Below are 15,295 nucleotides of genomic sequence, written 5' to 3' on the forward strand. Positions count from 1 at the left end.
ATATCACCCGGCCATGTGGCGATCTTTTTTCAAGAATTATCAAAGAGCGCACACAATACGCGACGCGACACAAGACAACACTTATCGTTCTTACAATCGTCAAGAAAAGATTTAAAAAAATACCTTTTGTCGACCGGTTTCGGGCGAGATCTAGCCCATCTTCAGGACAATGTCCGACTGACTGCGTTGTGTTCGTACGTTGCTCGTATACGTCCAAAAGAAGAGAAGTTTACTCTATCGTCAAGTCTGCTAGGTCGAAGAGACACGATGCGATGGGAGGGTCATCCTCATTCATCAATTGCTTTTTCGACCCTGTGATGAACATGGACTCCCATGCATTCAAATGCGAAGATTTGTTGACACATTTGAGTAGTTTCGCTTCTTCCCAGTTGATGTTATGATTACTGCTCGCTGTATGAACTTCCACGCTGGATTCGTTTTGTTTGTTTGTGTCAATGGCATTCTTATGTTCCCTGATTCTGGTTTTGAATTTCCGGCGTGTCTGACCTATGTAGACAGCTGGACAGTCCCTGCACGGAATTTCATAAATTCCTGACTGCTCATCCGGGGGAACCTTATCCTTCAGATTGCATAGCAGTTCACGTAACGTGTTGGCGCTTTTGTGCACTACTTGAAATCCATGTCGTTGAAGCTTCGATTTTATTGGGTTGGTTACTTTAGGGTAGAACGGTAGGCTAATCCTTTTTGTTTGTCCTGCTATTGGCTCCAGCGTTGTTACACTACCCGTCATAAGTACGGACTCACAAAAAGTATTGCAACAATATTGCATCACCCTGACTCACCTCGATATCTCTTAAACCAGAACACCTACAAAAATGCCGCCTTCAGAAAAGTTGTTGCTTTTGATCTTCTGAATAACTTTCCTGAAGACAGCATCTTTGTAAGTCCTCTGGTTTTGGAAATATCGAGGTGAGTCAGGGTGATGCAATATTGTTGCAATACTTTTTGTGAGTCCGTACTTATGACGGGTAGTGTATGTTCTGACGGTGTTTTTTGCGTTTGTGTTTTTGTAGAATTTTGTATACGAAAGTTCTGTTGTATCCATTGACCTCGGCTGCAGTGTATATTCGATTTTGTTCTTCCTTGAGTTCTACGCTGTCCAATGGTACATTGTAAAGCCGGTGAGCCATAGAGTGGAAGGCGGCTTGCTTTTGGGCACCAAAGTGGTTGGAATTGGATGTTATGTACCGATCTGTGCTAGTTGGTTTGCGATAAATCCCAAATTTCAGAGTATTGTCCTCGTTTCTGCTAATCATCAGATCCAAGAAAGGCAACTTCCCGTCTACTTCCTTCTCAACCGTGAATTTGATCGTTTCATGTTGTGAATTTAGCATGCTAAGTGTCTGGTCTACGTACCGTTCCTTCACCGGGGCGAAAACATCGTCTACTACCACACTCGGGGAAAGAGCTTCTGTTTTTGGGCTTCATTTTCTAGATCGCTCATGAACAAATCGTCCAGAAGTGGTGAGAGCTTACTACCCATGCTCAGGCCAAAGCTCTGTTTGTAGTATTTTCCCCGGAAGTTGAAAAAATTTTGGTTCATACAGACCTTGGCAACAGAGAGATAAGCCGCGATGTGGTTTAGCGGCACTCGGCACCGTTCCAAGTGTCGGCGCAGGCTTTGCAGAGCTTCAGTGGCTGATACGCTCGGAAATAGAGCGGCGACATCGAACGATACCAGAATTTCACCTCGTCGCAATGTGAACCCCTCTAGCTGCTCAACCAAATCCACCGAGTTTTTAACACCTTTTCCATGCTTCACAGGGTATTTTCTCATTTCTTCCACTAGCCACGCTGCCATTTTTTCGGTAGGGGTACGGATGTTGGACGAGATCGGGCCCATACCTACCGGATTCTTATGAATCTTTGGTAGGCAATACAAGGATGCCACCGTCGGGTTTGGAACATGGAACTTTCTTTCCAACCTGTCTTCGCCCATCAAGTTAGCTACCTTCTTCCGAACATGATTCACTTCCTCAACCATTCTGTTAAGAGGATCTTTCGGCTTTCCGTTTTTGAAAGTAAACTCTTCATACGGACCGGCACTGATCATGTCCCGAACGCGCGAGTCGTAATCTTCTCTATCCATAATCACTACCGCGTTCCCCTTATCGGCACGAGAGTATATCACATCACGAGATTTCAACAGACGGATTGTGCACCACGTATCGAAGTTGGCGCGATTTTTGTTCCCTTTTTTGCTCACCGTTCTCACTATGCATTCCTTAACACTGTGACGGGTGGCTGCTTTATACGTGTGATTCTCGAACTGAATGGCACTTTCGATATTGCTCACGATATCGGCAAGGGGGGCACACCTGGGGGAGATAGCAAAATTTTACCCTTTGTTGAGCAAATCTAGTTCTGCTTTCATAAATTGGATGGAAGAGAGGTTCACTACGAAATTGTCTATCGTTCGCGGTGCACTTTTCGTTTTCATGGGTGCCTGTGTGTTTTCGAGAGATCGTAGCTTTTGGCGGTGTCGTAACTTCGTATCGCGCACTCGTTTTTCTAGATTGTGGGTAACACTCCACAACGCCGCTTGCCAGCATTCTTTCTTCTCTTCATCACATCTTCGCGGAAAACACGCCGGAAATTCAATACCAGAATCAGGGAACATAAGAATGCCGTTGACACAAACAAATAAAACGAATCCAGCGTGGCAGTTCATACAGCGAGCAGTAATCATAACATCAACTGGGAAGAAGCGAAACTGCTCAAATGTGTCAACAAATCTTCGCATTTGAATGCATGGGAGTCCATGTTCATCACAGGGTTGAAAAAGCAATTGATGAATGAGGATGACCCTCCCATCGCATCGTGTCTCTTCGACCACAGAGAACAGACATCCAAGTCCAGTTCTGAAACTGTGTAAGGAATTTAACGGCCATTTGAAGTCGGCAACACAAGTGGCAATAGCGTGGCGCTGCAATCGGTTAATTTTCCATACTAATTTAATTCACCACTTGAAATGTTTCAATTCACCACTGCCTGGGGCAATATGGTGTTTGGTGGCGTTAGTGTTGTCATCGTGTATTGGTTTGAAACCTTACTCAATTAAAGATTCAAATCCTTACACAACTTTCCGAATGAAATTTGTTTTAGCCTGGATGTCTGTTCTCTGTGCTTCGACCTAGCAGACTTGACGATAGAGTAAATTTCTCTTCTTTTGGACGTATACGAGCAACGTACGAACACAACGCAGTCAGTCGGACATTGTCCTGAAGATGGGCTAGAACTCGCCCGAAACCGGTCGACAAAAGGTAATTTTTTAAATCTTTTCTTGACGATTGTAAGAACGATAAGTGTTGTCTTGTGTCGCGTCGCGTATTGTGTTTGTCATGTAGTTCTTACGTTCAAAATTGACTGAGTTATAAAGGAAAACAGACGAATATAGAAGCCACCGCCTAAGTGGCGCGATACCCTATACATATTATATACTAGCAGTCCCGGCAAACGTTGTACTGCCTGCCTACTCTGTTTTTGACATCCGATTCCATGAAGAAATGCCCCTCAAAATGGAATTTCTGATTTTCTCGTTTTTCTTGCCTTCCCGTTCACTTTTACTAATTATTTTTTCGTACGAACACGTCGGAGCCCTGGTGGAATGCAACAGTGAATGAATCATGTCGATCTGTTGACCCGTTCCCGAGCCTATTCGTGACATATAAACACCATTCCATTTTTATTTATATAGATATTATATCTTCTATATATATAAAAATGGAATGGTGTTTGTATGTCACGAATAGGCTCGGGAACGGGTCAACAGATTGACATGATTCTTTCACTGTTGCATTCCGCCAGGCCTCCGACGTGTTCGTACGAAAAAATAATTAGAAAAAGTGACCGGGAAGGCAAGAAAAACGGGAAAATCTGTAATTCAATTTTGAGGGGCATTTCTTCATGGAACCGGATGTCAAAACCAGAGTAGGCAGGCAGGACGGCGTTTGCCGGGACTGCTGGTTTATAATAATAATTTATCAAACATTAAAGAAATAAAAAATACCTCAATTTATATACACCATCTTTTTCGCGCGCTATCATTGTTCTATCCATTCCATTTTTAAGTTCTCTTCCGTCCCTTTCCCATACTAATGTTGGAGTTGGCGTTCCTCGAACTTGTACTTCCAGTATGAGATCATTCACCCGAATGTCGTAATAGTCTGTGAAATAAGAAAATATTGATGTTACATGTCTTAAAATTGTAAATAAAGCAAAATGTTATGAGGCCGTATAAACTATTGCAGCTTATTTTGCGCCTATACCCAAACAGTAGGCCTGCAAATATTTGTATAGCTTGATTTTTTGACATGAGAATAGTGAGTTACCGGAAGTTAATTGACTTGGCCAAGTTGAACGCGTTAAACCACAACCTTCACTTTGCTGAATTCAACTGGATTGAATTGAAGACCACTTCATCAAAAAAAAAAAAATAAATTTAACTTTAGCACATATACAGACTACCAGAAAATTCCAATCAGACATTCAGCTTAGCAAAGACTATAGACACAGAACGAACCAAATGATTGTAAGTTTACACAATGACGAAAAACTAAAATTAAGAGCTAACATTTACAATAAAATCCCCCAGTTTCTTCTGAAGATGGCAATAAACATTGCCGAAACATAGGAACGAATTAAACCCGTTGTCGTTCCAAGGAGTTTGGAGACTGCATAGCCGAGAATTCCAACATCTAGTGCAGCGGTTTTCAGATCGTGCACCGCGGTGCACTTGGTGCACCGCGAAGCCATGATAAGTGCACCGCAACACTTCAGAAAAGTGAATGTTTAAATTTAAATTTAAATTTATTACCTATTTCATGAAAAATAATTCGACTAAATTAGAACAACTGAATTATCGTCAGGTGCTCCAAAGGGTTGAGAGTAATATTTCCATTATTCCAGCCGGCGAGTTAACCTTGAATCCAGCAAAAACCGTCTCAGATATTGGCGAAGAATCATGGAACAAGTCTGCCAAAACTTTCCTAATAAATATCATATTTTTCCAAGAACTCGTAATGGATGTTCACAAATACTTACCCTACAAGGCATCTGCAATGTATCTTCAAAGAATGCGCTAAAAAAAACTCAGAGGAAATCTTACTAATATTTCTGTGGCTTTGCTTAATACCAGAGAAGGAATCTATCACTGATCTCAAAATCAGGTGAACACACAACTCCTTCCGAATTATCCTAACCTCAAACCTACCTGTACACAGTGTTGGTCAAATCACACTCAAAGCTCACTCATGAACCGCTCCTGCGTGAGTAAACTCGCGCGCGATTCTGAATCATTTTCTCACGCGCGAGATTTTCATGCAAAATCTCGCTCTCACGAGTCAAGCGCCGAAATCTCGTTCGCTTGTAAAACGAATCCAAATCAATTTGAATGACATCCAATGTTGTTGTATGATAGGTTTGCTTTTGTTCTATCATACAATCCTAAAAAATTCGATGTAAATAACGCAATGAGTGAAATCGCGAGTCAACTCATGCATAATTTTTTCGGCAGTGAGTTTGGCGAGTCAAGAATCGCGCGTGAAACAACTCAAGCATGAGGTTTGAGAATTTGAGTTTTAACCAACACTGTGTACAACGAACGTAAGTTCTTTAATTTTGTCATCAAATTAGCTCGTAGTTTGTAGAAAATAACGAGAATTGTCGTTGCCGTCCATTTTCAATTTGATTCAGATCCTGAGTTCTCCGCAAATTCCAGTTTTAGAGTTTTTGAAGAGGGAAAAAGAGAGGTTACGAGTAGCGTCTAGAAATAATTCAGTAGTCTTGGAAGGACTTCACCGAGGTTCTTAAAAACAAAACACCACTAATTCGGCTCAAGTTCATTCAGTATTGAAGATCTTGTCTGAAAGATAAAGATCATGTCTGAAAGTTTCCAGAAACATTCTGAGCAAGAAATATTCTAAGTCGAACAACTGTGACACTCCACTATACTTCGATAAGTGATGAAAAACGTAACACAGTATCATGTCATAATTGATGGGGGAAAAGCTAATGACGAGTGTATGCACCTTGGAATTGCTATGAAAAATTCGACAGCTTTTTTAACGAATTTGGAATTGTTTTTTTTTTTTTAACAATAATGGACATGTGCACCGCGGAGCGATTTATTTTCAAAAAGTGCACCGCGAGCCGAAAAGTCTGAAAACCCCTGATCTAGTGCATCCAAACAGTCGAACACTCAAACCTCCAATCTGTGTTAAATGTCGTATAAATGAATGTTTGTAATATTAATTTATTTTATTGATTAAGACTAACATGTCAGATGAATTATTTAAAATACAAATACAAATACTATACAGTGTACCACTTCCTCTGATCGTGCTCGCTGCATCCGCCGCCTAGCCCGTAGGCAGGCGCGGCGCAGGTCCGCAATCGCGTCGGTCCACCAGTAAGCCGGTGGCCTCCCATTCCTAGGGTGGACTCGCCTAGGCATGGTCGCATCACACGCACGTGAGAGCACCGCTACCAGCTCGTCGCCGTCTAAACCGATTAAGTTTCGCTCACGGCGGAGCGCCTCCCTAAATACCCCTTCGTCGAAGTATGATGTCTTTCACTTGCGAGGGCTTGGCCTTGGCCTAGCCGCCTCTTCTTCTATCCGCTGTCTTCTGTTGTTGTAGTCGATACTGTAGCGAACCGCCAGGTGGTCGCTGTGAGTGTAGCCATCATCTACTCTCCAGTTCGAACTACTTTGTAACCGTTTGGTTCCCAGTTTACGCTTGCTGGCTCCACCGCAAGTTCTTTTTCCCTTCCCCTCCCGATTACGACCCTGAAAGTAAAATTCAAACACATAAACAGATGGCACTCACTAGTTGATGACGGACAAGTGAGTGAGCCTGTTTCATTTTCCCCTTTGTTTCGGTTATGTACGTCAGACGAGAGTCGAACAGTTTGAGCGTGGGTAAATTATACTCACTGATAACAAGGTAAATCAGACTTATAGATGACGCTAGATGAAAACGGAGATTAGGGTGTGGAAACACTAACAAATATTACCGATATGTCAAAAAATAGTAAAAATAATAAAAAGACTGGTAAAAGAGGAATTCTTTATAAAATGACTCCATGTTGGCGGGGCAAATTCTCTTGTAAAGCTGATTCTCGAAAAGAATAGAAGTGCGCGCGTGAATCAAGTAAATTATTCGAGGTGTGAAAATTTAACCTCTAGTGGTGAAAGTTTTTCTAATTCTAGATTGTTTTTCTTTAAATTTTAGAATTTATGTGGTATATGTTAGAAAATTGTTAAAATCAAGTGTTTGTTAGTACATGCATAAAAACGTATATTTGAGGTAGAGATGAGAAAGCAGATTCAATTTTGAGAGTGAATCGCCTACGATTCACTCTCAAAAAAGAGTCGACTCTTTTGATCGATTCAGTAACTCATTTCCAAGATTTGAAGAAAAATGTCGATTTTCGACATTTGTTATTGCTTAACTTTCAAGTAAATCTGGTTTCATGACACGGACGTTGACGATATACACAAACGCCTGAGCATGACGTAAGCAAAATGCAGGATACACAGATTTTCCTTCATTCCATCAAAGAATCGATTCACTCATGCGAGCCGGCCCAACAATATAAGAATGAAAAAATGATCAATTGGTAAAGATTGCGATGTTCTGCGTCGAATCTTTATTAAGAGCGCTGTCAATCTAACTTGTTATGGCAACTCGTTGGAATCGTAATGCACATAAGTGAATCGTAACTCTTTTGAAAAGAACCATGGTTCACTCACTCGGTTTCGCAAATCGATTCTTTGAGTCGATTCGCGAGTGAGTTACCAATGTCTAATTTGAGGTTAGTTGTGTAAAAATGTTGTTAGTGTGTATTTTAAGCTAAAATGTATTAATATTATCACAGAAAAAGTTATAGGCAAGTTACATACCACAAACCACAAGTAAAACTACAGATTGAACGTTGATAAAACAAGAAAAATGTAATCATGATAGTGTTAGAGGTTAGGTTTGGGACGTCACGGGTACTAATCCAAGGTGATTAGGTCCATATTGGGCCTTTTTCTTTTTATTTCGTTTCTGTGAGCTTTCTAAGCAGTGCCGAAACCGTGCTGTAAAACTATTTGAGCGGACAGCGATGAAGTTCGACGGTACTCTGGCCAGAAGGTTCGATCTCCAAGCCAACACGGGATCGAATACCCCGGCGTTAACAACCGTTCGCCATTGCTGTTACCACCAACGACTTCCAAGCCAATTCACCATCTTTGCTCAACAACCAAGCATCGTGGCCCGTTGTCCCGAAACGGTAGAACCATCGGTATACCGCCCACAAACAACCATAGCTCGCAATCATAAATCAACTAGCCATCAACTATTCAGGCTAAATTGATCAAGTACTTTTTAATGAAACACTTCGGAACGATCAGGTGTGTTGCATATAACCCCAAATCTTGTCAAGTTTTTGGGGATATACGTCACTATCTGCGCAAAACTGCGCTAAGAACGAAAAATTTACATTTTTGAAAAAAATGTTGTAATGGAGACGCATGGTTGCGGAACTGACAAAAAAATATGAATTTTGTTTTCGAACGTAAACATATAAGATATATTTTAAAATTTTCGTCCTGAATATGAAAATTATTGTAGTATATTGATTTGTTGTGTTATCACTTAGGTAGAATGGACTAAAAGGGGTTTCAACCTGCTTATTGTCGCGCATTCGATATCTTGAGACAGCATTACGTTGGTACTGTGTTCAACAAGAGCATTTATGAGCAGATACAACAAAGCAGTTATTCAATGGTTTATGTGATAGACTGTATTCTTCTCGATAATATTAAAGTGAGTATCTATCAATTCTGTAGTTCACCTTTTGATAAATATAATGAAATAACAGATATCTTGTAAATTCAAAAACGAATGTACCTTGCATATGGATATTTATTATTTTATCAACTAATCATACAAGGTTTTATTTACTAAAATACCTTTTCGGCAATTCGACGATATTAATAACAATAATGATTGACTCAAAAAGCCACTGAAATGGGAACCACAGACAAACAGACGTATCACTTCGAACAAATTGCGGTTCAAATGATGGTCACGCACGAGAACATAATCGCTCAATGCCAATTAATGCCAATGTTTCGCAATCTCCTAACTAGGTGGCGGTAGTGAACAAACGTCAAACAGGAGCAAAAATTATACGAGCGCCATGAGCGTACGATTTACGAACTAACGATTATTTGAATTATCCGTTAATAAGAGGATCAATGGGAAATGAGTAGAGCGAGATGTCTGTTTGTCTGTGTTGTGAGCTTGTATTGTCGATTTTTGTTCTACCTAGATGTGGTATGAGGTATCGTCATTGTTATTTTTGCTGTGTAACAACAAGAATGTAACCCTCACTTTGTAAAAAAAATGTAGCATTATTGCCTTGTTAACTTGCATTTTTACACAATTCTACATGCTTCGTGGGAAAAACTATGAAGATTAACATATTATTCAACCTTATCGCAGAACATAGAGCAATAACTATATTTTAAAACAAAAAAATATTATGCCTACTTATCCATTATAAGCTTTTTATTATTCTAATCAAAAATACGGTTATTTTTATGCATAAAACCTACTTTTAAACACAAATTATGCAAGTTATGTAAATTTTGATGCCAGAAATAGATTCAGCGCACCCAAATTATCTAGACATGTGAATTTCAGCGCTTTTGAAGAAAGTTTTAGGTTTTGTCCAACATTTGTGTGGAGCTCCGCCACTGTGGCCGGCCCCGAATCAAGAAACACCTCTACCATCAACCAGCTTTCAAAAAGAATCCGGATTCACACCAAACACCATCAGCATGCATGAGGCTGATACAGATAAGTACCCTATTAAGTGACGATCCCGTTAATAAACCAATTGTAAATAGAACAGCTTCCATGGTAGCCCTATATTTAAAGTGAGCAATCCTGGAATTACCGAATTTTGACCACTTTTGCATTTGTTCGTAATATCGGGGTTCGAAAAGGAACCATCCAAGCCTCGCTTTTTGAGTGATTAGTTTTTGTTTAACGTGTAAATCATCTTCGTTAAGTTTGGACACCCTCAATCCGACATTAGTCCATCTATGACACAGTATTTCATTCTAATTTGTTCCTGTTCAGATTTGAGTTCCATTCATGTCCTTATATGTATGGGGAAATAAAGTCATTCAACGACCCTGTAGATTCCCACCCCCGAGCGAGCGAGTTACAACTTGTTAGGCCAGGACTACAAAAGGTCACGTCAATAATTGACTCCGCTCCGTTTCGACTAAAGGTCGACATCTAAGATGGCCAGTGTTTCTAGCAGGATCTGACCCCGCTGGTTCGTGAAACGGGTTCCCCATTCCACGGCCCAGGCATTCAAGTCACCCGCTATTACCACCGGCCTTCGCCCTGTTAGCACGGTCGTTAAGCGGTTCAGCATTTGCGTGAACTGCTCGATCGGCCACCGCGGAGGCGCATAACAGCTACAGAAGAAGACCCCGTTTACTTTGGCGACCACGTTTTTCGTTTCACGAGAAGCAATTGAAGTAGAATGCTTTGAATTACATAATATACACAGTTAGAAAAAATCACCGACTTCGGTAATGTTTTACCGAAATCTCAACCGTTAAGTTTGATTTACAGGAAAAAATCGGTAAAGGTAGCAACTTTTACCGAAGTTCGTTAGAGTTTGACAGATAAACGATGACATTTTACCGAAATTTGTTATTTTTTTACAGAATTTCGTTAAAAATCCATTACCGAACACTCAGCGGTGGAGATTTCGGTAAAAATTACCGAACGCGATTAGCTGTGTAGTATATTCAGTAATAAAAACCATCTACTTCATTGTTAAACCAATAAATCGATTCCCAACTACTGCGTTTCCGACTTCACTTCCGCCGTATCGGTCGGTTGTTGAATAATTCGCTGCAGCAGATTCTTGCTAAGCCACACCGGCCGGGTCTTCTCCATCTGATAAGCTTGTCCTACCAAATCTCCTCCGGTTGTTCTTCCCTTTCCCAATCGTACAGAGCCACCACGTCATTGTCGACCTGTCGACCAGCTCCAGACCCAGCTTGTTTGACTCTTAGCCTCAATGTGTTCCTCACGAACTTTTTAGTACCGTTCAAGGCTCTTTTTCATCGTGCCACGGTGCTTCGGAACAGTCGACAAGATTCCATAGTCGATCAGGTGGTTCAGGCTAAAGCTTCTCTCTGGCTCCACCCGATCTCGATCGGCTTCAGTTCCGACTAACGCCAAAGCACCAGTTGGGGGAGAGGGACCAGCCGCCAGGAAATTAGAACAAACTGGAAAAAAAAGTTCGAATCACTCCAGAGCGAAACGCAATCCGACCCACACACCGGAACTCATCGTGTATCGTACTTTTATGAGGATCTAGCTGTAGATATACAAGCGATTTAATGTAGTCAATCGGATTTGAAGTCTGATAACTTTGAGCTGACAAATATTGCTCAGATAAATCAAAAGTGATATAAAAAGCCTTAAATCTTTGTGAACAACTGCAGATTCGAAACGCTTTTCAGTGAGCTAATCATGACACATTGAAAATAGTTTGTTGTCATGAGCTACTATATCATCGTGTGTATAGTAGACAAAGTAAGTAAAAAATGAGGTAGTCAGCCAAACGTCAAACTTGGGTACCGGGGACCAAATGTAGTACTAGAAGTGGTACCCAGTCTGAGCCCGAGTGCTACGACTTAATTTGGACTTTGGTTCAGTCTGTAGAGACCGCAAGGACGAAGACGGTGTAATTGTCTTAAAAAAAATAATAATAATCGAACACCATTTTCACTTAAGCCATTCAAAACAATGTATTTACAAAAAAGCACATTTTAATTCACTTAATCACCATCTCCATCCGTTCGTCTCAAACATCGTTCTTAAACTGCCTTGCCTTCTCCCGCCCGTCGTGCTGGGCATGCCCGTTCACGCCTTCCTGCTCATCCATTCGTTTTTCCTTCATTCTCCCCTCCCTTTTTCACATCGGGTCGTCCGGCGGTCAACGCAACGCGAAAGAGCTTTCCGAACACGCCTCGGCATCGTGTACTTCGAAACCTAAAGCACTGGTAGAACGGGTTTAACTGCGCATCTTTGTTATCTATACAGGTACCGTAATCCGCGGTCAAATTGATCACTTTAAAACAACTTTTGCGGATAACATCAGTGCCAATTTAAATACTGCCAAAAGAATTTCTGTAAAACCAGTACCCAGTGGATCTCCATGGAACCATGGAACAGAATTTTGTTAAACAAATTTAAACTTTAAGTAAAATAACTCCAAATATCAAAAACATTTTTTTTTTGTTTTTATTTTTGTGTATTTTAACTTATGCTAATTCTACACTTAATTCAAAAAAATGAAAATGCCACTTTGGGGCGAAATTTATCAGTATACAATTAAGCATCGGTTGGAAAGGAAAATATCTTTCTCCGCTTAATTTTGCTCTTCCAAAATCGAATAATGCGTTTAAAATCTTACAACTTGTGAATTTACTGCTTTAAATGCAAAATTTAATGTTGAAATTTTCCCCTTAAACGCCTAAAGATAGGCAATTTCATTTGTAATAAATGATTTCTATCACAATAATTGACTAATTCATCATTAAAAGAACTTATTTTTAACTATTTCATGTTCTGGTTAGCTACAAAACTTCCCAACCAAGGCTCCACAAAAATGTTAAAACATAGTATTTACAGGAAGTCCTATTAGCAATCGATTGTTTAGTAGCAATGATTTCAGATATATGAGAAATAAGGACTGTTCATTTTATAAAGAGGACACCTTATTTGTGTGATATCTTTTTTATTTTTCAATAAAATCATTATCGGTTTTTTGCATAAATTTCCATAGCTATTCTACAGTGTAGGAAAAATATAACATTATACAAATTGTCCTTAGTTATGGAACTAAAGTGGTTTTCGTTAAAACTCAATAAAATCCCATTTCTCAAAATTCTACACAACTTTCCACATACATAACTTTAAAATTTTCATGAACTTTTCAATGTGTTGGGATCTAATACTATTCTTCTAAAGGTAGAATGTAATAGTTGGTCAGTAATAATGCACCAGGCATTATACAGCTTGATATAGTGAGTTGCCTTGTTATCAATGAAATTGATAAAAAATACTTATTTAAGTCCAGTGATGCAATAACACTACGGAATCAGTTCAAAATTTGTCCAGTAAAGAAGAGAATTGCATTCTAAATGATACCGAAGAAAAATATGCTTTAAAGTACATTCTTCATCATAAATTTAATACTTAATGATGGCCATAATGAAAAATTGCATACTTTTTGCTCCATAAATGCAAGTTTTTGATTCTAGAGAAGCTTATTATTATTTATTTCCAGCAAGGTCTGACCCTATGTAATTATATACCTTATTTGAAAGTAACTACATGTTAATTTTTATTTTCGACATCATTGTTACGTTGTATTTGCAATAGAGTACATCGTTATTTAGAAGAACCTTCATAGAACGAAGCGGTTTTATCTCCGGTAACTGCCATGAAGCACAGTAACCAAGCCAACAATGCTATCAAGAAGCGGTTTTCTGCATTTGAATTTGCATTATTAGTACTTTCGACTAGATCCATTGAAAACATTCAAAATTTAATATTTTTATACATTTTTGTTTAACAAATAAATTTTATTCTGAAAATCGAGTCCAATCTGTAACTTTAATATCTCAACAACCATTATTCCGATTAGGTTTATATTTTGCCTGAAAATGTATCACTCAAACTGCTGCAGCATGGCAAACACTTTTTTGCAATTAAAAACGATACACCGATGTTTTACAGAAATTTTGTGTTTATCTTTAGTTTTTGGGAATTGAAAAATTTATCTCTCGAAACATTTTGCCACATTTCTATGAAGTTCAAAAATTTTAAACCAATTTATTTATGGTTATTATCTGCTAATATAATGTACTGAACAACTAACTAAGGCTGCTCAAATTTGAACTACGCGTTTTCTTTTTATAGCCTTGCAAAGTTGTCCTCTTTATAAAATGAACAGTCCTTACATTGAAAATTCCTAGAAAATTTAGACAAAACCTTGGACAAAACTAACTTTTTCTAAAAATTAAAAGTCTACACTCATCTCTAGACATCTACGAACCAGATGACGTAAAAAGTTTAAGAGCATTACGACGCTTAAGTGTTCCTAATATGGAATTACAATGTAGTACCCGAATGATCATTTTCACCCCGCTGATCAATTAGACCCCGGTTTACGTACACTCAGTAAAATAAGCGTGTGTGAACAAATTGAATTTATATCGAAACTTTTCTTTAGCCATTCTATATCACTACACACCTGTTTATCGACTTCAAAGCGGCATACGACAGTACCGACCGCGCAGAGCTATGGAGAATCGTGGACGAAAACGGCTTTCCTGGGAAGCTGACTAGACTGATTAAAGCAACGATGGACGGTGTGCAAAACTGCGTAAGGGTTTCGTGTGAACTATACAGTTTATTCGAATCTCGCCGGGGACTGCATCAAGGTGACGGACTCTCATGCCTACTCTTCAACATCGCTCTGGAAGGTGTGATGCGACGAGCCGGGCTCAACAGCCGGAGAACGATTTTCACATAATCCGGTCAATTTGTGTGCTTTGCGGACGACATGGACATTATTGCCAGAACATTTGGAACGGTGGCAGAGCTATACACCGGCCTGAAACGCGAAGCAGCAATGGTCGGACTGATGGTGAATGCCTTAAAAACAAAGTACCTGCTGGTAGGCGGAACCGAACACGACCGGATCCTAGACCGGATCCGTCTGGGTAGTAATGTTACGATAGACGGGGATACTTTCGAGGTGGTGGTGGAATTCGTCTTCTTCGGATCCTTACTGACGGCTGACAACAACGTGAGCCGTGAAACTCGGAGGCGCATCATCAGCGGAAGTCGGGCCTACTACGGGCTCCAGAAGAAACTGCTGTCGAAAAAGACCCACATACGCACCAAATGCACCATGTACGAAACGGACACGAGACATGGACCATGCTCGAGGAGGACCTACAAGCACTCGGAGTTTTCGAGCGACGCGTGCTAAGAACGATCTTCGGCGGTGTGCAGGAGAACGGTGTGTGGCGGAGAAGGATGAACCACGAGCTCGCTGCACTTTACGGCGAACCCAGCATCCAGAAGGTGGCCAAAGCCGGAAGGATACGGTGGGCAGGGCATGTTGCAAGAATGCCGGACAACAACCCTGCCAAGCTGGTGTTTGCAACTGATCC

At 40.1% G+C, this 15,295-nt stretch overlaps 1 protein-coding gene and 1 pseudogene across 1 annotated transcript; both read right to left on the minus strand.

Moving 5' to 3' along the window:
- Positions 1-1,408: 1,408 nt before the first annotated feature.
- On the minus strand, positions 1,409-10,869 carry LOC134286536 (uncharacterized). Its single transcript, XM_062848161.1, has 2 exons — positions 10,865-10,869; positions 1,409-2,339 (listed from the first exon to the last, which is right to left on the minus strand). Exons 1-2 carry the CDS (start codon positions 10,867-10,869, stop codon positions 1,409-1,411), a joined length of 936 nt encoding a protein of 311 aa, XP_062704145.1.
- A 2-nt stretch (positions 10,870-10,871) lies between these two features.
- On the minus strand, positions 10,872-15,051 carry LOC115254644 (large ribosomal subunit protein bL32m-like; annotated as a pseudogene).
- Positions 15,052-15,295: the final 244 nt, after the last annotated feature.

This window comes from Aedes albopictus, chromosome 2, assembly GCF_035046485.1.
Source record: "Aedes albopictus strain Foshan chromosome 2, AalbF5, whole genome shotgun sequence".
Classification (NCBI taxonomy): domain Eukaryota; kingdom Metazoa; phylum Arthropoda; class Insecta; order Diptera; family Culicidae; genus Aedes; species Aedes albopictus.